A 25,181-nucleotide genomic window follows, 5' to 3' on the forward strand; every position below is an offset into this window, starting at 1 on the left:
TTCTTCCTCCTGAAGTCAACAATCATCTCTTTTGTTTTGCTAGTATTTAATATGATTGTCATCGCACCATTTAAAAAACTGACTGACCAGTTCTCTGTACTCTGCTTCTTGTCCATCACTGATACACCCATAACTGCAGAGTCATCAGAGTATTTCTGCAGATGACAGGACTCAGATTTGTACTGGAAGTCTGAGGTGTACAGTGTGAAGAGGAATGGCGAGAGTAAAGTTCCTTGTTTCCTACATTTCCTTGAAAGCATATATTCCTGGGTTAAACCTGTTCGAGGAGACTGTGAGAGGGTTTGTCAAAGTAAAGTTTCCGTGTCACACGCTGGGGAATGACTTGAAATGGCACAAAAAATCCAAGTCACAAAAAACGCGCAACTCAGATGGAGGCTTTATAATCAGAGATTTGTGATGTTTGGATAGTAATACTATTACCAAAGAGCAGAATAGAAAGTTGTTTTTTTTTTTTAACTTTGTCATGGCAGAGTGGAATCTCACATTGTCCCACATTTGGTGAGAGATCTGATCACCTTAGGCCTATGCTAAATTCTGTTTAAATAGGGGGTTAAACGCTAACTTGCATGTATATCCTAAAAATAAAACTCAACAAATTCACAATGCATATTAATAAATATTCTTTATTTTGTAAATATTTCACATAGCGATCTTAACATCACACCCAAAACCTTATTACAAATGGATGTTTATTTTCTGTAAAATCTTTATGCTTTATGTACACATTTAATGGTACAACCTTTAGCACTACATTTAAGTGTCACAAAGGAAAAAAATAGAAACAAAATCATAACAATCATAAAATAAGACTAAAATTCATCCCTAATATCACAGCTGGCAAAGCGTGATTTTTTATTCCACTGTGCATTTACCCAAAAAACCCTACAGAAGACCTACAACAAATAGCTAGGCTTGGTCAAAGAACAGCTACAGGTATGAAAGTGGCCAAGAAATGAGATTTACTTTAAAAGGAGAAATGACCAAACAAGACACCAAAAGTACTCCCCAAAATGTTTCTTTTTTCCAAACAATGTTGAAGCAGTGGTCAAGTGTTTTTTCTCCATCCCCCCCCCCCCTTTCTTTCTAGAGGAAGAAGTTGTCATTAATGCAGCTAGTTGACGCTGGTTGTGGCAAACCACTTTCCACAGACTGGTTTATTCTGCTCAGTGGCATGGCAGTAGTTGGTGAACTTCTCCTTCAGGAGCTGTCGGTAATGGTGGCGGTTGTTATAGAAGGACTGGTTTCTTTCTAAAAATGCCTTGATTTCATCCTGTGTCAGACAACTCTCTTCATCAGAAGTTACTTCTGAATCATCCTAAAAGTAGAGGAAAGCAGATAGGATTATGTCAAAGCTAATTTGACTAATGTGTTTCTACCTGCTGGGAAAAAAAAGTCTCTTACCAGAAGTTCCACAAGACTTATATTTGCCTCTGGAGGCTTCACGTGAAAGGTGAGGTTCTTTTGATGTCCGGTCCACGGTAACCGTAGTGCAATGCTGGCAAATTTATCAGCACGTATAGTGGAAAACAATTCTTTGGTTCGACAAGAGCGTGTTGATGTCAGAGTGCAGCCTGTTGTGTTTCCATCAGAGATACAATGTTCACTTTTTTGTCCCTGTAAAAAAATAAATTAAAAAAATGCATGTGTTACTTCTTACACATCGCTGGGAATTTTATATTTGGAAGAAGAAAATTTCCAGTTTGTCCTCTCACCTGATCACCGCAGAAACCTTTACCCTTTCTTTTTTTCTTTTTACTCTTGCATTGAATGTGTTCCTCAGAATGTGGCCAGCAGTCCACACAACTGTCTGTTCCGTCCTCCTCTTTGTCTTCTACACAGTGGTGGACGTTTGAGTCATCACCTTCAGAGAGAAAATATAAACAAACTGTGAAACTTAAGTAAAAAAACAAACAAAGACACGACACTTTAATGTTACAAGAAACTAAAATGATCCCTTTTCTAAGATGCTCAAACCTAACCTGCTTCGTCGTGGTTGCAGATTCCTTCGGAGCAGGCAACATCAGAGCCCTCCCGGGATCCTGTTTCGCTGCCTTCAATACTTGAATAGCCGCAGTAGCCGCTTGAGTAGCCGCAGTCACTTCCATTGCTATTGAGAGAGAAATCTGGAGAAACCGAGGTAAACATTCAGATTTCAAAGCCCCTTACATGTACAGGAAAATCTGTTGTTAGTACTGCAGTAGTCATAAAAATGAAATTCTGTTAAATGGCTTTTTAGGGTGCATTTGTATTTTGACCTTGCTTGGTGTTGTCTGGGCAACTGCAGGAGGTACTCCTATTGGTGGTGACAGTCTCTTCACAGCTGGCCTCTTCCTCTTCATCATGGCTACCACAAGCCTTGCAGCTGCCCGCAACAGATTCAAATGAACCCTGCAATATGTCAAACGGACTACACTGAAGTAACGGCAAAGATTTATAGGTATAACAAGAAAGAGGTCTTAAAACTGCTAACTTAATCTTATTTCCTCAAAAAAATATATTATAGCAAGAAATTACCTCATCCAGGACTTTCTCCTTGTCATCTCCCTCCTGCTCAGATATTTCGAAGCCACACTTGTTTTTGCGTCGATTTTTTCGCTTTTGCCTCTTTTTCTCCAGCTTCAGCTCTTTTGCTCTCTCCTCCTCAGACAGCTCCTCAACAAACTGCTCAAGCCGACTGATGCCCTGCATCTTCTCCACTGCCATCTAGGGACAAGGCAATAATTACAAATTGACACAGCTGCAATTAACTCGTGCTCTGCTTATCATGCACTTTGCAGTTAACGTACCTCAAAGCTTTTCCGTAGTGCATCGATTCCCAAATGGAACAATATCTGCCAGGTCTGCTCCTCTGCTCGCAGTTTCTGCCAGATTCTGTGCAGCCGCTCGTAGAGGTGAATACCCAGACAGGTCAGGACCTCCTCTTGTGCAATGTCAATTGTCTTTGCATGTCTCTCTCTGCGTCTTCAGGGGAAAAAAAACAACAAAAAAACAAAAAACAGATAAAACAATAATTAACTAAAATTCTGAATACACGTAATGAAACAAAGCATTGCAGAAAATGTATTTAAGGAAACAATTGATCAAATTCTGAAATTTGGCTTACTCGTAGCCTCCTGCAAATTCAGGTTCTGCCCTGCCAAGTAAATGAGCGATGAAGTCTGTTTCGCAGCAAACATGAATGTGCCGTTCATGGGGGCAACAGCAGAGTCCCTCATACAGAGCAGCGCAGTAACCTTTCTCTTTACTGGAATCCACCTCCCCAACCAAGATGTTATATGCCCTTAGGACTTTATTCTTACAGTCTGTGCAAAACCTGTAGACAAAAAAAGATTAATAAATTTACCTCATAACATAGGGCTTAATGGAAAGAAACTAAGCATTCTGGAAATCTGAGGCGTGACTGCTAGAGATTACCTGTGTTTACGCAAGTATGTCTCCAGTGTCTCAAGGAGCAATGCACTGTCAATAAGGACCACCTCATCCCTGCACTCTTGAGACATCAGCTCCCACACATCCATCCAGCTTCCACTGCAACCCACAATTGTCAAATTAACATCATCTCAATCCACAATGATAATTCCTCCAACCAGCAGAAAATGACTTTTTGAATCCCTCAGGGGCACTAGAAATTAGATGTGTGCGCTTAAAGACGATGTTACAAGTTTGGGCAAATAACACATTTACACATTCAAAGACAAAACTACATTGGAGAGATGAAAGTTCTGGCCTTATAGAATTGGAACAAAATAATCTACTTTTTAGTTTTTTTGTGTCTCTACCATCTAAAATATTTGATACTATTTTATTCTTTAGCTCCTAATTCCATCCAGTATTCACTGAAATTACACATTCCAGTGATAATGTCTATTACCAACACTCAGGATACTTGCACATGGGCTGATCCAAACACCTTTTCTCAGAAAGCACCCTGATGTATACATTGCGAATTCAAGCACATAAACCAAGAGCATGATTACAGCAGGGGTAAAGGGGGAGGAAAAAAAAAAAAGCTTTTCACTTTTTACAAACTAAATATTCTATTAAATTAGGGAAGAACACTGCAGCGTTTGACTCTTTGCTGGAGAAATGCAGCTGTACCCACCTGTATATATATATACATATATATACTAGCTGCATATATATACTAGCTGTATATATATATATATATATATATATATATATACACATACATATATATACATACATACATACATATAATATACACCACAACTTGATAGATAAGTGTATGAATACAGGTATATTACTCACCCCAAAGGTTTAGGTTTGTGTGTGTCTAAGGAGTGTAACTGGCAGCGTTTGTTCTTTTTACTTTTTGGAATGGCATCGATCATGTCATTCAACTTTGATCTGCAAATAAAATATAAAGAACATCAATTATTCATTTATTTGATGAAAACAAGTTGCCAAAAGCAGTACAACATTACAAGCCTAATGGCTTTAAAATTTTCTAATAAATACACCCATGTATTTTGTGATATTTTGGTCATTACTAAATAGTTTATTTTGATTAAAAACTATCATTTCAATTTAACTTGTAAATGTTCCTGATTTAATTAGTTTTCCAGAAAAAATAACAACATTACTTTATCTCTTACCCATGGACATAGAAGAGGGAGTAAAGCTTCTTCACGTCTGCCAAGCAGGCCTTGGTTACAGTCAACATGCCCGTAGGTTTCACTGTGAGAGGCTCCACGGCTGGGTTCCCTGATTCCACCAAATGTGAAAAGAGGCGCTCCACACTTCTTCTGCAGCCCACACATGGCACCAGCTGAGATAATGCACCATACACCTCTCCGGATGCCACCATCAAAGCAATGTTCAAGTCTTGCTGCTTCAGCTTGGAGTGATGCTAAGGGCAGGCAATCACACTTATGTGACTACATAAAACATTTAATTTGTACACATTTCATAATGTATTGTATATTTAAGAGTCAGGTAAACTCATAGAATTGTTCATAAAATAAAAACATCTCACCTCAGAAAATTGCTTCCAGTGAGAGGTGTTCATTTCATGGCTGTCAGCATCATTTACACTGTCAGAAAACTCCATCACCATCTGACAGCAAACAATTAAAGACACAACATTTCAAAATTCTGAGCAATTTCAACCAAGCTGATAATCCTTATAAACCCACATTTGTGCAGCTCAAATAAAATTTCTGAAACTGATTTTTTTAACACTTATTGAGAAGTGATCAAATTAGTTGTGTGTTCAGTTCTCACAAACCTACTTCTCAGGCTATTCTGATCATAACATAGGTGCCAGAAATAACATATTTAAAAAAACAAAACAAAAAACAAACAGTAGAAAAGCCTCATCCCAAGCTGTATATTTTGAAGTCAGCCCAGATGATCCTCGTCCTCTATTGGGAGTAGCACATCCTGAATTCTTTCACTTCAGATTTGACCATTACGCCAAACATTGGGAATAATTTGAAGAGACTAATAAAATCTCTAATTTTCTATTCTTGTATTTCTGTGACACAAGCATTCATACCAATTTGTTTATTTTGAAGGAAACTCTCCCCATCCATGGTTTGGGGTCCCATTTACAAATATGCCCCTATTCTCATTGTTTTTTGTGTCCATGCAGAAAAAGTAATTTTATATGCCACAGATTGTGCATGTATATCAGACAATCAGATTCAAGATTTCTTTGCTAAATTTCCCACCAGTGTCACAAGAACACGATGTACTTGTGTATCAATATCACACGGATGCAGTCCTCACAGAACCTCTTTTTGATCACAAGGACTTACCGTGAGCGTGTCATCGATATACAAGGGTATCTGTCGTGCCAGAAACGGGTAGTCCTCCTCCCCTTCCCTGCACACCGCTACCAAGCGTGCCATGCCTCCTTCCAGTCTCAGCTGTCAGGCAGCTTGCCTGCAGGTTACACACAAGAGACCGACTGACTACACCTAACATGCCGCAAGCTACACCGAGCTAATGCTAATCTGCATCAGGTCACACATGGATAACAACACAATTTTGTCATATGAATACCAGTGAGTTTTTAGACTAGTTTTCACTAACAACATGTGGTTAAAAAAAATAAAATAAAAATAAATATATATATATATATATATATATATATATATATATATACACAATTCGTGTAAATATACAACTTAATGTGCCAAGCAACCCAACAAACTTACTATCAATTGACTTGACCCAGATTTAGCCTAAGTTAGCAAAACAACATGGGAAACGAAGACATGGATGCGGAAAGCATCATAAAATTGAGATTTAGAAAATGGAGGTATTGTAACAACAACCACGGGATAAAGACAGGTTTAGTCATGCCTACAGATATCGCAAAATATGATAAACCAGTCCCAATTTTTTTAACGCTAGCTTGCTAGCTAATTGCCTTAACAATGCTTGGAAAAAATAGGGAAACAATTTGACATATTTACATAACACTTATCAAGCAATTACTCTCTAATTAAATCAACTTAATTACAACAAATATCTGGCAGTGATGCTGTAGTTTACCTATACCCTGTCGATGCCAGTAAACTTGGCTAACCTGTTAGTTGGCATCGTCGCTGTACAAAGCTAACGTTAGCAAGCTAATCTAAGCTAATATAAAGTTAAACTGTGTGAGTGGCTACTTAGCAACAGCCCCTTTCGTTAGTTTTACACACATTGGCTCTCATATTGACCATTAGTTGCCTACTCAAATAGTTACAGAGCATTTAATTAAAATATATCGGTGCTTTTACTCACCCTCGACTCAAAAGTTACTGTAAAAAATAGAGAAGTGCGACAGAGTGGTGTAGCTGCTACGGTGGCGGAATCTTCATTACTGATTTGACCTTTGCCCTCCGTACGTAACTACTGTAGTGTGACGCATTGCCTGTAGGGGGCGCAGGTGAGGTTAAAACTATTCACATTCATAAATATGAGCAAGGCGATTAAATGCTTATATATTCGGTGCATTTTAAAATAATAACCGGAGGCGATTTTGAGAATAAATGTAAGACATTTTATTGATTTGCACAGACCAGCGGTTCTCAACCTTTTAGCAACACAGTACCCCTTGTAAAATAAAATTTCAGCCAAGTACCGCCCACCACTGCAAAGTACTTTTGGTTAAGAAAAATACATGAAAAACAGCACTTTGTAATTTCTCTTTAGTTTGTAAATCTTTAACCGTGCAAAACAATGGCAAATGTTTTGCACATACTCTACTACACTTCAACAAGGACTCCATCATTTGCGTTGTCAAGACGACAGTGACTGACGGATATGATAACAGCTGGGGTTCAATACATGTCTGATTGTGGGATTTTGGGAGGAATAAAATGGTGTAAGTCTACATGTAAATTCAGTTTATGAATGTACACTTAAATTTCTTGAAATATATTAAATGTTTATTTAATTTGATATTTTATTTTATTTAAGGATGTTTTAAAGAAAACATTAAAAGGTGTGTTTTTAAAAAATTTCACATACCCCCTGGAATGCCTTGAAGTACCCCCCGGGGGTACACATAGCCCCATTTGAGAAACAGTGGCAAAGACAAATACAACTGTATTATTACTGCCAGCATGCAGATGGATTTTATTTTTACATTTTCATTGTTTTTCATCAACAACTAAACATGCAAGTCATACATATGCAAATTTTACCAGAATTTTAATGTGATTTGACAGATGTGTAAAGCATATATTACAAAGCAATTAATGAACATGTACATCAGCAAAATGCACACAGAAAATGAGTTACTACAGCTAAGTGTGTCCACAACAGAGTTGGTCAATCCTGTCATAACATTTGCAAGCAAGAAAAACAACAATTGATTCCTGCTGACAGCTTGAATGAGGCAAAGTCTCTCCATTTCTTTTCTCTTTGTGTCAGTAACTTTGTCAGAGTCTGATTCTTTTTTATACAAATTCGATGATGAAGGTACAAGGTGACAACCAGATGTTCTTTTTGAGAACAGTAAAGCCACATCACCAAGACCAAGGCAGGACATAAAAAACAAAGACTGAGCAACACTCCAGAGGAAAAAAGGTAAATTGGCTGATCGTCGAGATACTGGCTCGACAAGGGTCTGACATGCACACAAAGCAGTGTAGAAAACAAAACTTCCTAAGAAAAGGTGAAAAAGCATTCTGAGCCATTCTCTAACTTGAGATCTTGGCTGCATCACGTAGAGTCCAATTTGAACTCCTGCTAGGTAGATGGCCACATAGCCCAGTACTGAGAAGATGCCCTCCTTGTTAGCATGCAAAAAGTCTTTCTCTCTGTTATTGTTGTGGTTAATGAAAGCCTTCAGTTCTGACGTCTCCAAAGTAAACTGATACAATCCACTGATGAGAAAGGCAAAGAACCACAACTGTTTGTTTGGTAAAACAGCCAGAAGCAGAGAGGCCACAACTCTGACGATAGCGAGAGTGAAGAAGAAATTCCAGTGGACGCCATATTCCGTCACGTGTTCATGATAGCCGGTCATTTTGATGCTCACTAGCCTTGCAGTACCAAGAGCAAGTAGGGGCCAGACAGACAGGATCTGCTTTGTAATGTTACTCATCTTGGACCCTGAGATGCTCTTCCTCCGAGCTTCTGGACACACGAGAGCATTTGCAAAGATGAATGCTCCAACTCCAAAATCCATAACCCCTGTCCCGTAAGTTTCCGTTTTAGCATATCGTCTTGGAAAGACAGCAAAGTCTACAGCGAGGATGCTAATAGCTGTTTTCACATTTACAAACACTCTAAAGAGAGTCACAAAGGGGACTTGGCTGTACTCAATGTGATTCTGAAGGAAAGTGCTAACAGCCTTTTGTCCAGAAAAATTACTGCTGATACGATTAATACAGCAAAACACACAAGCTGAAACTAAAGTTAGACTAATGATGACTTGGTGAAGAATGTTGCTCAAAACAGTACATGACAAGACCAGTGGAAGAATAAGCACAAGGAAGTCAAGGAAAAGGTGAGATATAAGTGGACATGGCAGCGGAAGAGTTCCTTTAGTCTGATAGTAGAGAATCAAGATGAAACCTCTGTTTATAAGGCACACTGGGGTGAGGAATGATCCCAGTGCCACTTCTCCCAGACTCGTCCCATTGAGATTACTCACAAATGCCTCCTTGAGTTCCCTTTGAGCCATGACCTGCAAAACATTATAATTTATTATCTAATACAGGTTAGAAATCTGGCAACACTTAAGGGATAACTAAATCGTAATATGCATCACAGACAGTTGCACATTTAGCATATAAAGTATTAAATTCATAGCGCAAACGTTGTGTTACACCTATAAAAAGTGCTTCTTTTAAACTCATTAAAAATTTTTACATGGTGACTTCCTGTTCATAACGTAGGTAGGACAATCTACAATTCATGAAAGAAAGATTTCTCTTAATATCTGTGTACTTTTTTCCAAACAGTATTTAACTAGCAGTGAACAGAAACAGTCAATTTACGTCATTTGATTGCTTTTATTACCAAAGTAGCAACGAGTCCATTTAATACCACTTACCGTGTGTTTGGCTGTTAGGAAAGTCTGGTTAAAAGCGTCAGGTTGGGGTAACAGGTTAAAAGCAAAAACCCGTTTTACAGCATTGCTATTTTGCGCAAAAAACCCGAGCCTAACCCATTAACGATTCCTACGTCACAGGAGCACGTTAGCTTACTTCCGCGTTGAATGACGTTATATGGCGCATTCATGAAAACTCGGATTTCTGGGTACTTTGAGCATGCTTATCTTGTTTATTAACAATAACAGCACATGGTTGAGTTACATTAAAAGGTAATTTATATAACAGCGGGAGAATCTTAAGAATCTTTTAAAAAAACTAAAAACTAAGTCGTATTACATGAATTAATGTGAAATATTTTGCGCATATAAATGGCCTTTTATGAAGCCCTATTTATACTTTAAATAAAAATTAAATTAATAACAATTTTTCATAAGCATGTAGGGATAATTAGTGCACGATGTTTTGAGTTAATGACCAGTCTTACTATTTCAAGCCGCAGCTGGTTGTGATACTGGTAATACCGAGCCACTGAAGCGTCAGGAAGAGGGCGGGAATAACCAGTGGTTTTGGAGTTCAATTTGGAGCCAGTCGGATATCCAGCACCAGGCACGAGAGCATGTCCTTGAGATATCGCTGTCAGGAATGGAACTGTAGAGTTTAGTCTCTCCCAAGCAGAATAACAGTTGTTTTTAACTCTATGCAAGTTACGGCTATTGTGGGAAAGTTTCAGCCTAATTTTTAGACAGATACAATTAAATCAATGAGTTCTGCGAACGACCAACGCGACGGTACAGCAGGACACAGAAATGGAGGTTCAGCGGTAAGTTAGTACGTGGGGTTGACCCATTAACAGTCTCTCAACTGGTGTTTCAGTATTTTGTGTGTGTGTGTGTGTGTGTGTGTGTGTATATATATATATATATATATATATATATATATATATATAAAATATTTTAGTTGTGCTCATTTGTACTCATACCCTTTCATTAAAGAAAAGGCTGAATTTACAGCAGTCACTCAAATAACTGGAGACTTAAAAAAGGAACAATAACTGAAAGTTTGCAAAAATATAATTTAGTAATATAAGACACTGTTTTTTTTTTCATTTAATTGAGTTGAAGAAAGAAGAAAAACAAACAAACAATCAGTCCTGGACAAATTAGAGCACTTTTCTGTTGAATAGTGGGACAAAATACCTGTCAACAGGTGCAGAACAGAAAACATCTGACTGTAGTGGAAACATTAAAAGATTGTACAACAAAATATTATTTTATGAGTGATGTAATATGTAATAAATTATCTAATTTTTTTGCATCTAAAAATGTATTTCTATTGAACCAGAAAATTATGTAATGATTTTCATAAAATTTTTATTTATTATAACTTTAGTCAATTTCAGCTTATTTTACTGGCAGCTGTTTTTTTTCTTTCTTTAATGAAAGGGCATGAATAAATATGAGGACAACTATATATATATATATATATATATATATATATATATATATATATATATATATATATATATATATATATATGTGTGTGTGTGTGTGTATATACATTACAATAAAAGTTTATGATGGCGACCAGGCTCCTTTTGTGCGAAATTACAGAGTGAAGCTGTTGTGTGTCTATTTTTTGTGTGCATGTAATATCAATATTTGGTGTGTGCTAATGCCTATAAGATAAACATCTTGGTTATTTATACAAGTGTGAAGAAGGTTGAAACATTCCTGTTAACAATAATTAAATTCTTGTTAATCATTCCTACATATGACATATCCGTATATGACTTAGGCTGTTTTTACTTAAGCCATTTGATTGTCTTTAAAACTCGAACAGTACTAAAGATATTACCCTGCTGTGTGTATTTCCTACATCACAGTGAGTGTACAGTCAGGGTATTAGTCCTCTTGTGTTGGGTATTAAATTAATGACGTTAAGATTATTCACATGTTCTAAACGTGACCTGGCAGAGTGATCGTATGTAGGCTACCTGCTATAGGATTAAAGCTGTCTGTACAAATTCAGTCCCATGGACAGCTGACAGTCTGTAGGCTACCTGCAGGTTCAGGTCATTTGTCCGGCTGAACTAATTGGGACTGAATTAGAAATGCATTTACCCTGACATCTTACAGTAGATGGCTCAGCAGCTAGCAATCACTGGAGAGATGCTCCTCACAGTGAAGGCAGGTTTGACAGATTTAAAACACACTTTAAAAAGTGCTGATGACCATCCCACAGGTACACAGGTAATGTCATTGTTATGTTTGGGACTAATCACAACTTGCATGATGACGTACTTCTGATTTATTTGGCTTCAGTTACACAATGTTTTGTAGATTTAGTCAACTTTACCTTTTGCTTTGTCCACACAGGTGAAAGGATTTACCCAGAAAGTCGACTCTTCCCACACATCCTTAAATGATTCACTTGAGGGGGAAGTTCAAGCCTTCCTCATTGATGAAGACCAACTGCACACTTACGATGACCTTACCAAAGTTAACCCAGTGACCCCAACAACAGGTATTAAAAGGCCCATAACCTCAGTAAATGTTGTGTTATGAACCTTTATGTTTCAAACATATATTCCTTCTTATATTGCCTATTTCTCTCTGAATATTATGGTCTGCTTACACGTGTAGTTCCGCTTTCTGGTTTGGATTGAACTACAAATCAGATTTTTTTTCTTATTGTTCACTGGTATAATTTTATAATGAACCAGTATATGGATAAGCGCACACTTTAATTTCTCTGATTTACATTTTGATGAATTCGCTGATTGGTTTTAGGTAGATTTGACATTGTGGCCAATTTTGCCAGCAGAGAAGTCACAACGAATGTTTAAAATGTATGCAGGAGTAAGTGGCATCAAGAAACCTTGTGTTGCACACAAATAAAACTATGTTGGAAAGAAATAACGCTTCTGACCTCTCAAACTGTAATGAGCAACATGGCTCCTATTTGTAGGTTTGTACAAGATAAACTGGGAACCAAGTCATGTACATTTTATTTAGGCTATTCTGTTCTTATATTGCAGTCACATGGCACTGGGGTTTGTTTTAAAGTAGACCGAGATTAACATTTTTTTAAGTGGTTTCTATTCACTTGTTTAGTGCTTGGAAAATTCTAAGGACAGCCTTGACCGTCCTTCCACTGACCTGTACCATCGGAGAAATCAAATCAAATTGTCTCTTATTCAAACTAAATCTGTTAAGTGAAAAATAAAAAACAAACTTATTTACCCTTGTCAGGATAAATATACAGCAATGCTTAATAATATGAAAGCATGAATCATTGTTGTGCTGTTAGAAATGATGTGATATATATATACAAAGATGGAAGATGAGTTTCACTTAAATGTCAGACTAAATTACATTGTTTAATAATAATTATTGTTTAATAATGAAGTAGATCTCAATATTCACCTTCAGTTTAATCTTTTGAGGTAAAAATACAGTCAAAACAATGCTATTAAAGAAAAGATGAGTGTTTGTTCTTATGCCAAGAGTCAAAGTGCTTAGTTTCGCTTTGAGGAGGACACGGTGTAACGGTACAGATGAATAACTGCAGACGTCAGGGAACCGTACCTAAATGCAGCAGGATCTGCGATTGTGTCATTTTCTTAATTTACAGTAATGTGACTTCCACTCATTTGAATGTTTTATAGGTCATGTTATCTTATCTAATCCATTTTTTATGGTCCAGAGTATTGTTGTTGTCTGACATTTGTACAACTGTGGTTTACTTGCATTGTTATGTTACAAATACTTTTTTTTTTTTTGTTTGTTTAAAATGTAACCTGTGAGGAAATGTGAAGGCATAAAGGTTGATTAGAAGTTTGTACCAGAATTATTTTAACTAATGCTAATTCTCTGCTGAACTTCTATTTGATATTTATTTATTTTTTGGTAGTGCTGAAATGTCTGCAAGCCAGGTACAGTGTGAAAGTGTTCTACACCCATGCTGGCTGTACCTTGGTGGCTCTCAACCCCTTCCAGCCCATTCCAGATCTGTACTCTCTGGATGTCATGAAGGAGTATCACGATGCTCTTCAGCCTCAGGTAAAACATCCCAGCATCAGAAGTGTTGATTTGAAGAGGGTGTTTATTGGAGGAATTTGGTATTTTCAGACAAGATCCCTGAAGGGTTAAATTATATAATAATGATGAAGACTTCAGGCATTATTGATCTAATCAAAGTCAGAAATGATAATCCACTTTTTTTTTTAACAGGAGTCCAAACCACATATCTTCATTGTGGCAGAAGAGGCTTATAGGAATATTCAGGGTCAGCTTGAGCCAGTGAACCAGTCCTTGGTGGTCAGCGGCGAGAGTGGAGCTGGAAAGGTAAACCAGCAGCACATACAGCATTGTGTCTTAAAAAATAAAGAAAGAAAACATCCCACATCAGTTTTAACATTTCAGTTTAGTTATTCCTTTTAAGCTACTTCTGTTGGCACAAAATCAACATCTAAAGCTTGATTTACAGTAGGAGTTTACTCTATATGGACTAGGCAGATTAAAAACCTGGCTGACTTGTTTCAAGAAGGTTGGTGTGTTTAAATCATAAAGACACATTATTTTCTACTTTTTAATTCAACATACAGTGTGTATGTATGTGTATTTTATTTATATATATATATATATATATATATATATATATATATATATATATATATATACACACACACACACACACAGCAAAGTCTAAATATTGATGTTGATCGTCTTACTTTGAGGGCTCAATTTCTTTGTTCTTTGTTTTAAGCCACAACTGTGGCTTATTTGCTTGTAACTTCTGTTTTTTCATATATATTAATTTTTTAAAAACAATTTTCACATTTCACATGGTTCAGTAAAATTCTGTAATTCCACTTTGTCAGATGCTCGCATTTATCATCTTTTATTTGAACCTGAATATTAGATTGTTGACTGCTGGTATAAAAGATACCCGATACCACCACCTTTTCCTGGCAGTTTGTTGTTAGAAACACAGAGACACAAAGATAATTGGCACAAAAGGACAGTCCTTATAGGACCTTTGTTTGTTTTTGTGCAGTTGGTCTGTAAATGTTTTGTTTCCTTTCAGACATGGACATCTCGTTGCTTGATGAAGTACTATGCCACTGTGGCAGCCTCTTCCTCAGTGATGAAGAGTCAGGACACAGTGGAGAGGATAGAGCGAAGAGTGTTAGACTCTAATCCTATAATGGAGGCTTTTGGTAAGGAAACTGATGACATTTAAGTGAAAACCAAAAGTGTGAACAGTCACCTATCAGCAGTATTCCCTTCATGCAGGTAATGCCTGCACACTTCGTAACAACAACAGCAGTCGATTTGGAAAATACATCCAGCTTCAGCTCGATAGGTACCTGCTGCGTTTCCTTCATTTCCACCCGAAATGGCCTCTGGTGGTCTGCTCAGTCTGTTTAACATGCTTTTGTTTTATACAAAGGTATCAGCTGCTAGTTGGGGCTTCAGTGCAAACATATTTGCTTGAGAAGACCAGGGTGGCCTGTCAGCTGGCTAATGAGAGGAACTTTCACATCTTCTACCAGGCGAGTCAACAGAGGAGCACCGATTCTCATGTTTTTTTGTTGTTTTTAATTGGATTTTTGTATCTGGAGAAATGAATATTAAGAGATGAATGCCTTTCAGATGATGAGAGGAGCTACGGAGGAGCAGCGAAATGAATGGAAGATGTCACGTGACCAATGTTTTGTCTGGCTGCCAAATTCTGAAAAAGAAATTGAGGGTTGGTGATAATTTTTTTTTCTTGTAGTTTTTTGCATAAAAAATGAGTTTACTTTTGATTTTTTTCCACAATTAACTACATTTAATGTTTTACAGAGGACAGTTTTAATGAGACCATTGAAGCAATGGTTCATCTGGGAATCAATGTAGAAAATCAAAAAGAAATCTTTAGGGTAAGGTCAACTTCTTCCCCTTTATTTAATATAAAAAGCAGTAGTTGAAGAAAAAATTTAAGTTATATTAAATAATAAAAGTTGTTAAAATTAATGGGTACGTCACAAATAATCATTTCTCTATAGCCAGATAACGACTTACAAAATGCATTATCCTCTGGTTATTGATTTTCATCTCAGATTTTAGCGGGGATTCTCCAGCTGGGGAATGTAAGTTTCTCCTCCACACAAGACGAATCAAAGCCATGTCAACTTGATAAACAATCTGAAGGTATTTGATATGATTTAGTTTGATATTTTGATAAACAGTTGACAAATTTTAACAAATTTTACATTTACCTACAGGTGTGTGACCCATACAACTGATCTTGAGTGGTTTTATTGATAAAGCTATCCTTCAGGTTTATGTACTACATATTTCATGTATCACTTCCTCTGTTTCAGATTTCTTGCAGAGAGCAGCTGAGCTGCTGTGTGTCTCTGCTGAAGAGCTTCAGACTTGTTTAAGAGTGAGAACTCTGAAAGCAGGGAAGCAAAATGTCCTAAAGCCCTGTTCCCAGACAGAGTGCAGCGTGAGGAGAGACTGCCTGGCCAAGGTCATCTACGCCCAGTAAGAGCAACAGTTTGTTTAGCTGTGAGATTTTGCTATAAGGGCCGGTGACGCAGGAGCCTGCTTTTGTTGTTTATGAGTCCGTGTTGGTGTGAACTATCGCACCCTTTTGTTTATAAAAACCGGTGAGGAGAATACAGCATTTCTATCCTTTTTTACTGTCTCTCTGTGTTTTGATGTTGTAATTGTGCATACAATATGCTAATTATGTTGACTGTACTCTCAAATACTCTTAACTTATTGTTTTTTTATTAAGTGAGTTTGTTTTCCAACCAGATTGTTTGAGTGGCTGGTTTCATTCATCAACAACAGCATTTGTGCAGACAAATCCAATTGGTGCAACTTCATAGGTAAAAGCATCATTCTCGCTGACAGTGCTGAATATAGTCTTCATGTTTCTTTACACAGCTTCACTCAACCCTCTGCATTGTAATCTGCAGGAGTCTTGGATGTGTACGGCTTTGAGTGTTTTCACAGTAATAACCTGGAGCAGCTGTGCATCAACTATGCCAATGAGAAACTCCAGCAGCACTTTGTGGCACATTATCTTCGAGCCCAGCAGGTATGGTTGTCAGTTCTTCCACCTCCATGCTGACTTTCAGCAGGGCGGCAGTCTCTTGCCTGCTGATCAGTTTACTGTATGAAAATCCAAGGCCCAGATATTTAAGGCTTCAGTTTTCAGGAAATCCCAGATGATTACCAGGATCTATTTTGGAATAATTTAAGATATGGAAAATAGATTTTATAATAGTGTTGATTACTTCTTTCAGGAGGAATATGTGTCAGAGGGGTTGGAGTGGTCCTTCGTCAAATACCAAGACAACCAGAGCTGTCTGGATCTAATAGAAGGAACCCCAATAAGTGTGTTTTCTCTTCTCAATGAAGTAAGTTGGCCATTACCTTTTAATTGGTATTAAGTCAAATCTTCTTCTTTGGTTGTAAAATCAAACATGTCTCGTTTGAATTTACACACTGATAGCATTTCTTTCTACATCTTTCAATGTATTACTTAATGTTTGTGGACGTGTACAAAAAAACACAAAAAAGCTCTTGATCAGCAGCCATAATGGTATAAGATGGATGGAACAGCAAAAAAAGTGCATCACATATTTTATGACTTTATATTTTCTGTTATTTCTAATCACCTGTATCTTATGGTATCAGAAACACAACGGGCCCTTCTAGTGGTTTAAATGCATCAGAAGTTTGATGGAAGTTGTATTTTTTATATATATATTTAAAAAAAAAAAAAAAAGTTTCAGAAAAGTAATTTCATTCAAAAGGTTTGAAATATATTTTCATTGCAGTGTATATACTTAATGGTATTTCATTTCAATGAGTGAGTTTTACTTTCTTTTTTTCTATACGTCTAAAGGAAAGTTGTCTTACTCGCATCTCAGATGCAAAACTGTTGAAATATATTTTTTTTTATTGCAGTGTATATACATATTGGTTTATAGGTATTACATTTCAGTGAGAGAGTTTTACATTCGCCCTGCGATGGACTGGCTGTCCAGGGTGCACCCTGCCTTCGCCCGAAAGACAGCTGGGATAGGCTCCAGCTTCCCCGCGACCCTGAATTGGATGAAGCGGTTAGGAAAATAAATGAATGAGTTTTACATTCTTTTTTTTTTTTTTTTTTTTTTTTTTATACTTCTAAAGGAAAGTCGTCTTAATCGGATCTCAGACGCAAAACTGTTGCGGGTCCGTTTGGAGAAGGAGCTCTGTGATAATGCCAACATCAGCTGGGACAAGTTCAGCAAGGTGCCGCATTTCACCGTGGCCCATTATGCAGGCAAAGTTAACTACCAGATAGAAGGCATGGTGGAGAAAAACAAGGTAGAAAAAGCTGCTTGCACATGTTTATGTATGTTGCTCATACTTCTATATGCTTACGACAGGGTTGTGTATTTTAGGACCCAGTACCACCAGAGCTCCTTAGTCTGCTGCAAAAGTCTGACAACTCTCTGCTACACCAGCTCTTCACTGACAAAGAAACTGAGAACACAACCAGCAAGGGGCTCAGTAAAGTCACTGTAGTCTCAAAGTTCAAAGTAGGAGAAAACCCATGTCTTTATCACCAGTTTGCCCACGTAGTGTTTCCTGGAAATCATGTCACTGATCATATAAATGTCTAATTGTAGAACTCACTGGAGAGCCTGATGAAGATCCTGCACACCACAACTCCTCACTACACTCGCTGCATTAAACCCAACCCTGACTGTAAGCCGTTGACCTTTAAAAAGGAAGAGGTAGATGTTCCACTCACACCTTTAACACTCCCGGGATTTCAGCTGTAACAAAAGGAAATGATTTGATTTGATACTTTGTGCCTCCTGTCAGGTTATCATGCAGCTGGAGGCTTGTGGGATTGTAGAGACTATTCATATCAGTGCAGCTGGTTTTCCAATAAGGTGCAGTCCATTAATCTTTTGTATTAACTCATAATGAATACTGTTTAATTTCTCTTTATTTATTTGTTTATTATCTTTTTTTTTTTTTTTTGTTGCACAGAATTCCTTTACAAAGCTTTGTGCAGCGTTATGGACTTCTTAAAAGATGCTCAACATCAGGGAATCAGAGTAAGCAAATCTTATTGTTGGATTAATTTATGGTCAATTTTTGCATGTTGACGTCCAGCAAAGAGTGATTTTATTTCCTCTCTTTAGGTCTGCTGGTTTATTCCTCTTTCCCATCTTTAGTCCTCTTAGTAAATGCAATCCTCAGTTTTCTGCTCTCCTTGGGACTTTTCACTTTGGTATTTAAAAACAAGACTTTCTAACTATTTTATTTACATCTTATGAACTTTACAGGTAAATGTGTGCATGTCTGTCAGTTTCCACTTGGCCTGCGTGTCTACTCGGGTCTTTGTCATTACATGCTACATAACCTATTTTCACCTTTACCCGCTGTTTGGCTGCTTTTCACCATGCAGGCAATAAGATAGTTGTGCTGCCAGTCTAATAATTTTGTAGACTTTGGTTTTTATAAACATTTATCTCAAGAGAATCACAGTTTACCACTGAATTAGCAACGCTAAGAACTTTATATTGAGCTTTAGTAAAATATCTCAAATATGGTCAATTCAGATTTATTTGTATTGCGCCACTTCACAACAATGTAATCTCAGGGCCCTTTACAGACACATCAGTTTGAGCCAATTCATAATAAATAGCTTGTTTAAGGAAAACAGATTGCATGGACTCCCGAGATCGATCCAATCCCCCATCCTGAATATGCACAAGGTGACAGTGGATAAAACAATTTCTCTTAATATGAATCTCTTTATTTTATGGTGCACACCTCTGAAAAACCATTCAAAATTATTTACATTAGCTGCACCTTTTGTGTGCATTTAGTACCAGTTAGCATAGTTTAAATCAGACAGATGACAGCAGGTTATTTAAAAGTTTTAATACCAAATAACTCTATAAAAGAAATGTTAAAAAATAAATTCTTTAAAAGAAAATAACAAATAATTGTTTCTATGCAGTTATTGTTATATATATTAACTTACATGTATATTTTTGTATTTATACATTTTTGTTTATATAAAATGTATTTTATAAACTGTATTTGTAATTGGTGGCTTTCTGCTTTATTTGCATTCTTGTTGACAAATTTAAATTTTTAAAATATTTTCAACAGTTATAAAAAAAAAAAGTGTAAATATTTTGACTGAAAATTTTCACACTGGTTAGATTGGCAAACAAGAATGAATTAAACTAAAATGGTAAAACCTTTTAAATGTTAGAACTTCTTAACATTAGCAGGTTGACACATGTAGCATCAGGTCTTTAGACTCATAGTATTGTTGCTAACTCACTTTGGATGCAACATAGTTATACTTCTCATATCTTTGTCTTGTCTTTGTGCTTGAATATAAAATCTGCAAGATGGGCTGAGTTCAGAGTGATAATCTCAGCAACTGTTGACACTGCTGTTGGCTTTCCTCTGCAGCTTTCTTGTTTTTAACCATAGCCAATTATTGTGCAGTAATTAACTCTCCAGCAGCTTTAGTGTTGTTGGGGCCTTTATATAAACGTAGCTTATACTGTTTCCTGCAGGCAACTCTGCCAAAGACTTGAAGTCTGACGGCAACGACTCTCTTCGGCTGGAGGTGGAGAAGCTCCTTACCATGGTCCTCCACCAGAACCTGTCTTGTGATCATCGCAGCTCATTGGTACACTGTGGAAAGACTAAAGTTTTTCTTACCCAGGGGATGGTGAGTAGCTAAGTACAAACTTACTAAGGAAACTGATTGCAAACTGATCATCCCAGTAACGTTTTTCTGTTTGTTCATCTCAGTTCTTTAGTTTATGCAAATATTCCAGTACTTGAGCTGACCTGCCTGACTTGTCTCGTAGCTGGAGTTATTGGAGAATCAGAGGAAGAAGATCCTCCATCAGTGTGCTTTCTCCATTCAGAGCTGCTGGCGGCGGTATCAACGCCACAAACGCATCGCCCGGCGACAGTCTGCTACTTTGATCCAAGCAGGTACACTGTTAATGCGTTGGCCTGGCAAGCCTCTGTAGGATCACCAAAGCTGTGTGGCCTTGATCCTACTTAGTACCTGTCGGCTATGACTTGATGTCTGGCCAACAGAAAACCAGCTGGTGGCGTCTGCACACACTGTTTTCAATCTGTTTATCCCATCAGATACAGATCCTGTCACACACAACACCTCATGTGATTAACTGTTGATGACGTGATGTTCCTTTGATGCTACTTCTGAATGAGAGTGTGCACACGTCTTTTTAACGCCACCAACCATATGTTGATTAAACCTGGAGAATGAATGACTCAGATATTTACTGTTGAAAGCGTTTTTGCTGCCTACAGCGGTGAGGTCCTGGCTGGTCAGGAAGCGGGTCCGGAGATGGAACCGAGCAGCTGCAGTGATTCAGAACACCTGGAAGAAATGGAGGGTGAGATTTAACCATCATGGAGTTTAGTTTTTGTACTTATTCATTACATACACATAAAAATACATGAACTGTTTCATTATTGTCGCAGACACTTCTGAAATCGTTGGCTGAAGTTGAACTTGATGACGCGGAGGACCTGGAGGAGGAGGATGCCCCAGCTTTGAACCCTGTCGTTAGGGAACGGGGATCAGTGCAGCTCTCCAGCATCCCGGAGCCCGTCACAGTGCGCGGGTGGCCCATGGGCCTGGCTCTGGCCTCTGCCCCATCCATAACAGTTTCTCTCACAGCCACAGGCTTCCAGAAGATAGTGTCTGTGATGACGTCACTCAATCTGCCGTCCAGGAGAGGGGAGTACAAGGTGAAGACCAACCAGTACAAGCAGGGACTCGCCTCCATCCGGGCACAACCCAAAGTGAGGACACAAACACGCCATCTGTAAAATTTATTATTAACTGGGTGAGGTTTGTTTCAGTTACTAATTTTTTAAGATGTGTTTTTGTTTTCTTCACAGGGATCTGTAAAGCTGCATTATCAGCGATCTCCACTTTTGTATGCAGACAGACACCCAGACTTGAAGAGTGATGTGACAGGGTTCAATGAGATCCTGTTAGAGAAAACTCTATAATATTTTTTTTTTTATTTTTTATAGCAAATCCCAAATCAAATGGACACAGTCATCATCTAACACAGACACGGTTGGCAATAAAGCAGCCGTTTTCCATAAAATAACTAAAAAAAGAAACTAACTTTGCATCTGATTTAAAACACTAAATCTAACATTTTGTCATTTTAAGTATCCATAGATTTGCCAAAAATCCCACCTTTTGTAAATAATGTTGAAACTGGTGGTTGGGTGAAATGATGCAGTGTTAGGAAATGAGAAATCTTCTTTATGTTGGAGATGGAACAATTAGAATTTCTTTTAAGCTCTTTTGAGAATATGTGCAATGTGTCCAACATAAAGCATGTCTGATGATGATGATGTCGTCATTACAAACCAAAACCAACATGCATTCCAAAGACAAGTCATTATTTTGACCTGAATACATGTGGCACAATCTTAGCACCTTCACCAGTCAGAGGGCTGCATTTTTAAAAACATCTGACTGATCTTCCATGTCTTAGACTTTTTGACAAGTGCCCTTCCTAAAATCTAAACTTAAATTAAAATGAGCTGCTGGTTGATGTATTTATTAGGAAGGTTATTTATGTAATAGATTGAATGAAAATGTTATTTATCATTAGGTAATGTTTTGTTTTAAAAATGGTAAATAAGCAAGAATTGCACATATAAAGAACATATTGCACATTACAAACACACCTATTCATATAAAGTGAAATGACTTAGAAGCGGTAGACACTAAGCTGAAGTTAAACAGTGAATTATGAACCACATATATTCAACTTGCTATTTTTTTCTGAGAAAAGGGTCTTTCATAGTGTATATACTGTCAACCAGGTATCTGACCCGCCATGTTGTGAGTTTTCAGTTTAAATGTTAAATATTATACCAAAGTCTTTACCAAAGTGTAGAATTAATGAGGAACATGCTTCTTACTGGGGTATTGCTTTGTATTCAGTTAGCTGCATTATTAATATATTTAATTTATGTAAAAATTAAAGCTATTCATTCTAGTTTTAGATGCAACATATAACCTTCAGGTACAGCTTCTTTGTGATTTTTCCACTTTCAGTTGTGAGCGTCAGATTCATTTCAACAGTTTATTTTGTAACTTTTTTTCCTATCCATTTTTGTGAGTGGCACCAAGAGATCAAAATATAAATGCTTCAATCAAACTTCTCTCATAACATTAAAATTCTTTTTTTTTTTTAACTTTGTGGAGCCTTCTTTTTGGGGCATTAACTCGTAACCTTTATGGTTTTCCTGTCATTTCACACCCAGAAATAGCTCGATCTGCTGAGTTGTGGAACTGGGCTTCCAGATAGAAACTGCAGGTAATGAGTCTGATTGAGATCTGGAAGTATGTTGTACTAAACAAGCTGTTTTGCAACTTGTGTGGTGCAACAGGATCTTTTGTCGCACTGTATATTATTCAGTCATCAGCCTGTGACTGGATCTTATGTTGTGGCTGATCTGAATATACAAATATGAAAACCGTTTTGTCAAACTGAATGGCCAGATTAAAAGGAATACACAAATGCTTTGCAGCCTGAACTATTGACTCAAATGTTTATAAAAGCTGATATTTATTTGCTTACTGATATACATACTGTGTTATAGCAAGGTGGAATAGAAGTTGCTATACAACATGTATATTGTGTGGTTTAGAAAAACACACAAAAAAAGACATTTTACAAATCATCACTAGAGATGAATGCTTCAGTTTCATTTTCAACTATTTGTAAACACTGATCTGAAAATTCAACAAACAGAGGTTCCTGCATGGCAGCCTTCATTGCATCATCTTTGTTCTCGGCACTGTCAATAGAGCGCAGCAACTGTCTCAGATGGGGGTTGTAGAGGAGATCTCTTAGTTCTCTTGACTGACCTGTAGAGGAAAAAAAATATATATATATTTTTCTGTTTGTTACTGACAGCTGCAGCAGTATAATGTATGAGAAGATAAATGTAATTGATAAAGACCCAACAACTGCAGTTTCTGAAGTGGGACTTTGTCAATGACATCGTCATGCAGAACATCCTCAGCACTCCACGGCTCTGCAGATACTGCAAAACATGAGATGATAAAGTCAGTATTAATCCCATTATATACAAAGGGATGAAGGAACAGTTACTTTATGGTCCCCTGCTACAATAAATTTCATAAGATGTCATTTGACTTTAGACAAGAATTAGACATTAAAATACCAGTGCTGTCTGTATTTTTAGGCTCAGGATTAATTGATGTAGGTTTCTCAACAGGAAGGCAAGTGTCTGAAAAGAAAAAAATAATGAGTTAATACCTTGAAGTAGCAATGCTAAAATAAATTCAGATTTAAAAAAGATTAAGCTCAATCACCTTTATGCTTTTTATAACAGCCAAGGGAACAGCTATAAGAATAAAAACAATTTAGGTTAGGAATTTATTTAGCAGACAACAGGACGCATTAAATGAAATTATTATTCTGAATTAAATAGAACAATCTGGACATTCACAAAGTTAGTTTAACAATGGCAGCGGTTTTTGACCCAAACGGGTCCCATGTGGTGAAAAAGCGCAACAGAAGGATCAAAACAAGCAGTTCAACCGAACTCAGTTTTAGGCTAATATAGTAAAACAAAGTAAATGTTGTAGTTTTTGTCATCGTAGTTGACAATTTTACTATTTTTAATTATGTAGCAAAAAGAAAACTTTATTAAAAGATCCAAACTACATTTTTTTCTGAGCTTTATCAGCAGCTAACAGGAGTTTAGCTAGCTTGACAGTAATGACAATTACTTTACTTACTATCTTATTCTGCAGGCAGGACATCTGTACTTTGGGGTTTCCTCGCTGCATACATTGCATATCTGCATTGTTTGGATAATCAGAATTAATAAAAAACGAAAAACGCGGCCCAGGGACTTCCAAAAAACATACATGTGCAAGGAAAGGAGTATTTCCGGTTTATGAATTCTAATCCTTCAAAATAAAAGAGACAGTTTCCTGTGGAAAAAGGAAAAAGTAAATTAGTCATTGCACATAAAGCAGACATCTGCCCCCAGCAGTGATCCCTCCCCGCTGCAGACGTGCTTCTCGTGTAGTATGTATGGACCTGACGAACAAGACGTTTTTTCTTGTTCTTGTAGCCTCGAGAACAAGAACTCAGTTCTTGCTTCTCGTGGAGTATGTAACAGGCTTATGTCTACATTTAAAATACCCTCAAGACATGAGCTAAAATCTGCAGAGCACCGCCTACAATCTTCAGAGGCAAGGTCAAACAAGCAGCCTGTATATTGACATAAAACCAGTTAGATGTTTTTGCAGGGTGGAGCACATTTGTGAATGTCATGGCATGAAATTAGATTATAATCCCTCTGAATTTCATCATCAGATTGATGAATACAGAAATAGATCAATTTCATGTTGAGATTCTGAAGCTGTCATGTCAAAATACCAAGATGTGTCTGCAGTCTTTTTTAGATAATGAATAAAATCTCTGCCATGTTAAAGAGTTGGGTTTTGCCTCATGAGTTAGTATAAAGACTAATCATGTTCTCGTTCTACATACAG

The 25,181-nt window shown here is 37.2% G+C and overlaps 4 protein-coding genes across 4 annotated transcripts; 1 reads left to right on the forward strand and 3 right to left on the reverse strand.

The window, feature by feature from the left end:
* Nucleotides 1-674: 674 nt before the first annotated feature.
* On the reverse strand, nucleotides 675-6,840 carry ggnbp2 (gametogenetin binding protein 2). The gene is made up of 14 exons (XM_079248022.1): nucleotides 6,778-6,840; nucleotides 5,802-5,928; nucleotides 5,018-5,098; nucleotides 4,638-4,891; nucleotides 4,291-4,389; nucleotides 3,436-3,549; nucleotides 3,125-3,334; nucleotides 2,808-2,982; nucleotides 2,536-2,724; nucleotides 2,277-2,409; nucleotides 2,001-2,144; nucleotides 1,734-1,882; nucleotides 1,423-1,635; nucleotides 675-1,336 (listed from the first exon to the last, which is right to left on the reverse strand). Exons 2-14 carry the CDS (start codon nucleotides 5,892-5,894, stop codon nucleotides 1,133-1,135), a joined length of 2,058 nt encoding a protein of 685 aa, XP_079104148.1. The 5' UTR covers nucleotides 5,895-5,928; nucleotides 6,778-6,840; the 3' UTR covers nucleotides 675-1,132.
* A 521-nt stretch (nucleotides 6,841-7,361) lies between these two features.
* On the reverse strand, nucleotides 7,362-9,667 carry pigw (phosphatidylinositol glycan anchor biosynthesis, class W). The gene is made up of 2 exons (XM_079247870.1): nucleotides 9,542-9,667; nucleotides 7,362-9,172 (listed from the first exon to the last, which is right to left on the reverse strand). Exon 2 carries the CDS (start codon nucleotides 9,167-9,169, stop codon nucleotides 7,679-7,681), a length of 1,491 nt encoding a protein of 496 aa, XP_079103996.1. The 5' UTR covers nucleotides 9,170-9,172; nucleotides 9,542-9,667; the 3' UTR covers nucleotides 7,362-7,678.
* A 525-nt stretch (nucleotides 9,668-10,192) lies between these two features.
* myo19 (myosin XIX) lies at nucleotides 10,193-23,075 on the forward strand. Its single transcript, XM_079248057.1, has 24 exons — nucleotides 10,193-10,362; nucleotides 11,918-12,065; nucleotides 13,455-13,603; nucleotides 13,775-13,888; nucleotides 14,631-14,763; nucleotides 14,840-14,909; nucleotides 14,997-15,099; nucleotides 15,200-15,296; nucleotides 15,392-15,468; nucleotides 15,649-15,739; nucleotides 15,913-16,078; nucleotides 16,355-16,428; nucleotides 16,519-16,640; nucleotides 16,849-16,962; nucleotides 17,741-17,917; nucleotides 17,995-18,132; nucleotides 18,223-18,330; nucleotides 18,422-18,492; nucleotides 18,593-18,660; nucleotides 20,146-20,303; nucleotides 20,446-20,575; nucleotides 20,921-21,006; nucleotides 21,095-21,418; nucleotides 21,518-23,075. The coding sequence occupies exons 1-24, from the start codon at nucleotides 10,303-10,305 to the stop codon at nucleotides 21,629-21,631; spliced, it is 2,892 nt and encodes a 963-aa protein (XP_079104183.1). The 5' UTR covers nucleotides 10,193-10,302; the 3' UTR covers nucleotides 21,632-23,075.
* A 95-nt stretch (nucleotides 23,076-23,170) lies between these two features.
* znhit3 (zinc finger, HIT-type containing 3) lies at nucleotides 23,171-24,567 on the reverse strand. Its single transcript, XM_079248058.1, has 5 exons — nucleotides 24,417-24,567; nucleotides 23,988-24,019; nucleotides 23,837-23,902; nucleotides 23,612-23,695; nucleotides 23,171-23,516 (listed from the first exon to the last, which is right to left on the reverse strand). Exons 1-5 carry the CDS (start codon nucleotides 24,548-24,550, stop codon nucleotides 23,320-23,322), a joined length of 513 nt encoding a protein of 170 aa, XP_079104184.1. The 5' UTR covers nucleotides 24,551-24,567; the 3' UTR covers nucleotides 23,171-23,319.
* Nucleotides 24,568-25,181: the final 614 nt, after the last annotated feature.

This window comes from Telmatherina bonti, assembly GCF_933228915.1.
Source record: "Telmatherina bonti genome assembly, chromosome: 10".
In the NCBI taxonomy this organism is placed as follows: domain Eukaryota; kingdom Metazoa; phylum Chordata; class Actinopteri; order Atheriniformes; family Telmatherinidae; genus Telmatherina; species Telmatherina bonti.

Excerpts from the sequence above, each read along its gene's own strand:
- pigw (XM_079247870.1), bottom strand. The coding sequence starts at position 9,169 with ATGGCTCAAAGGGAACTCAAGGAGGCATTTGTGAGTAATCTCAATGGG.
- myo19 (XM_079248057.1), top strand. The coding sequence starts at position 10,303 with ATGAGTTCTGCGAACGACCAACGCGACGGTACAGCAGGACACAGAAAT. Across the intron at positions 16,079-16,354 it reads GCCAAGGTCATCTACGCCCA|ATTGTTTGAGTGGCTGGTTT; the intron begins GTAAGAGCAACA and ends TTTTCCAACCAG. Across the intron at positions 16,641-16,848 it reads ATTATCTTCGAGCCCAGCAG|GAGGAATATGTGTCAGAGGG; the intron begins GTATGGTTGTCA and ends TACTTCTTTCAG.
- ggnbp2 (XM_079248022.1), bottom strand. The coding sequence starts at position 5,894 with ATGGCACGCTTGGTAGCGGTGTGCAGGGAAGGGGAGGAGGACTACCCG. Across the intron at positions 2,983-3,124 it reads GAATTTGCAGGAGGCTACGA|ACGCAGAGAGAGACATGCAA; the intron begins GTAAGCCAAATT and ends TTTCCCCTGAAG. Across the intron at positions 1,883-2,000 it reads CTGCAACCACGACGAAGCAG|GTGATGACTCAAACGTCCAC; the intron begins GTTAGGTTTGAG and ends TTCTCTCTGAAG.
- znhit3 (XM_079248058.1), bottom strand. The coding sequence starts at position 24,550 with ATGTATGTTTTTTGGAAGTCCCTGGGCCGCGTTTTTCGTTTTTTATTA. Across the intron at positions 23,696-23,836 it reads TAAAAATACAGACAGCACTG|TATCTGCAGAGCCGTGGAGT; the intron begins GTATTTTAATGT and ends CATGTTTTGCAG. Across the intron at positions 23,517-23,611 it reads TCAGAAACTGCAGTTGTTGG|GTCAGTCAAGAGAACTAAGA; the intron begins GTCTTTATCAAT and ends TTTCCTCTACAG.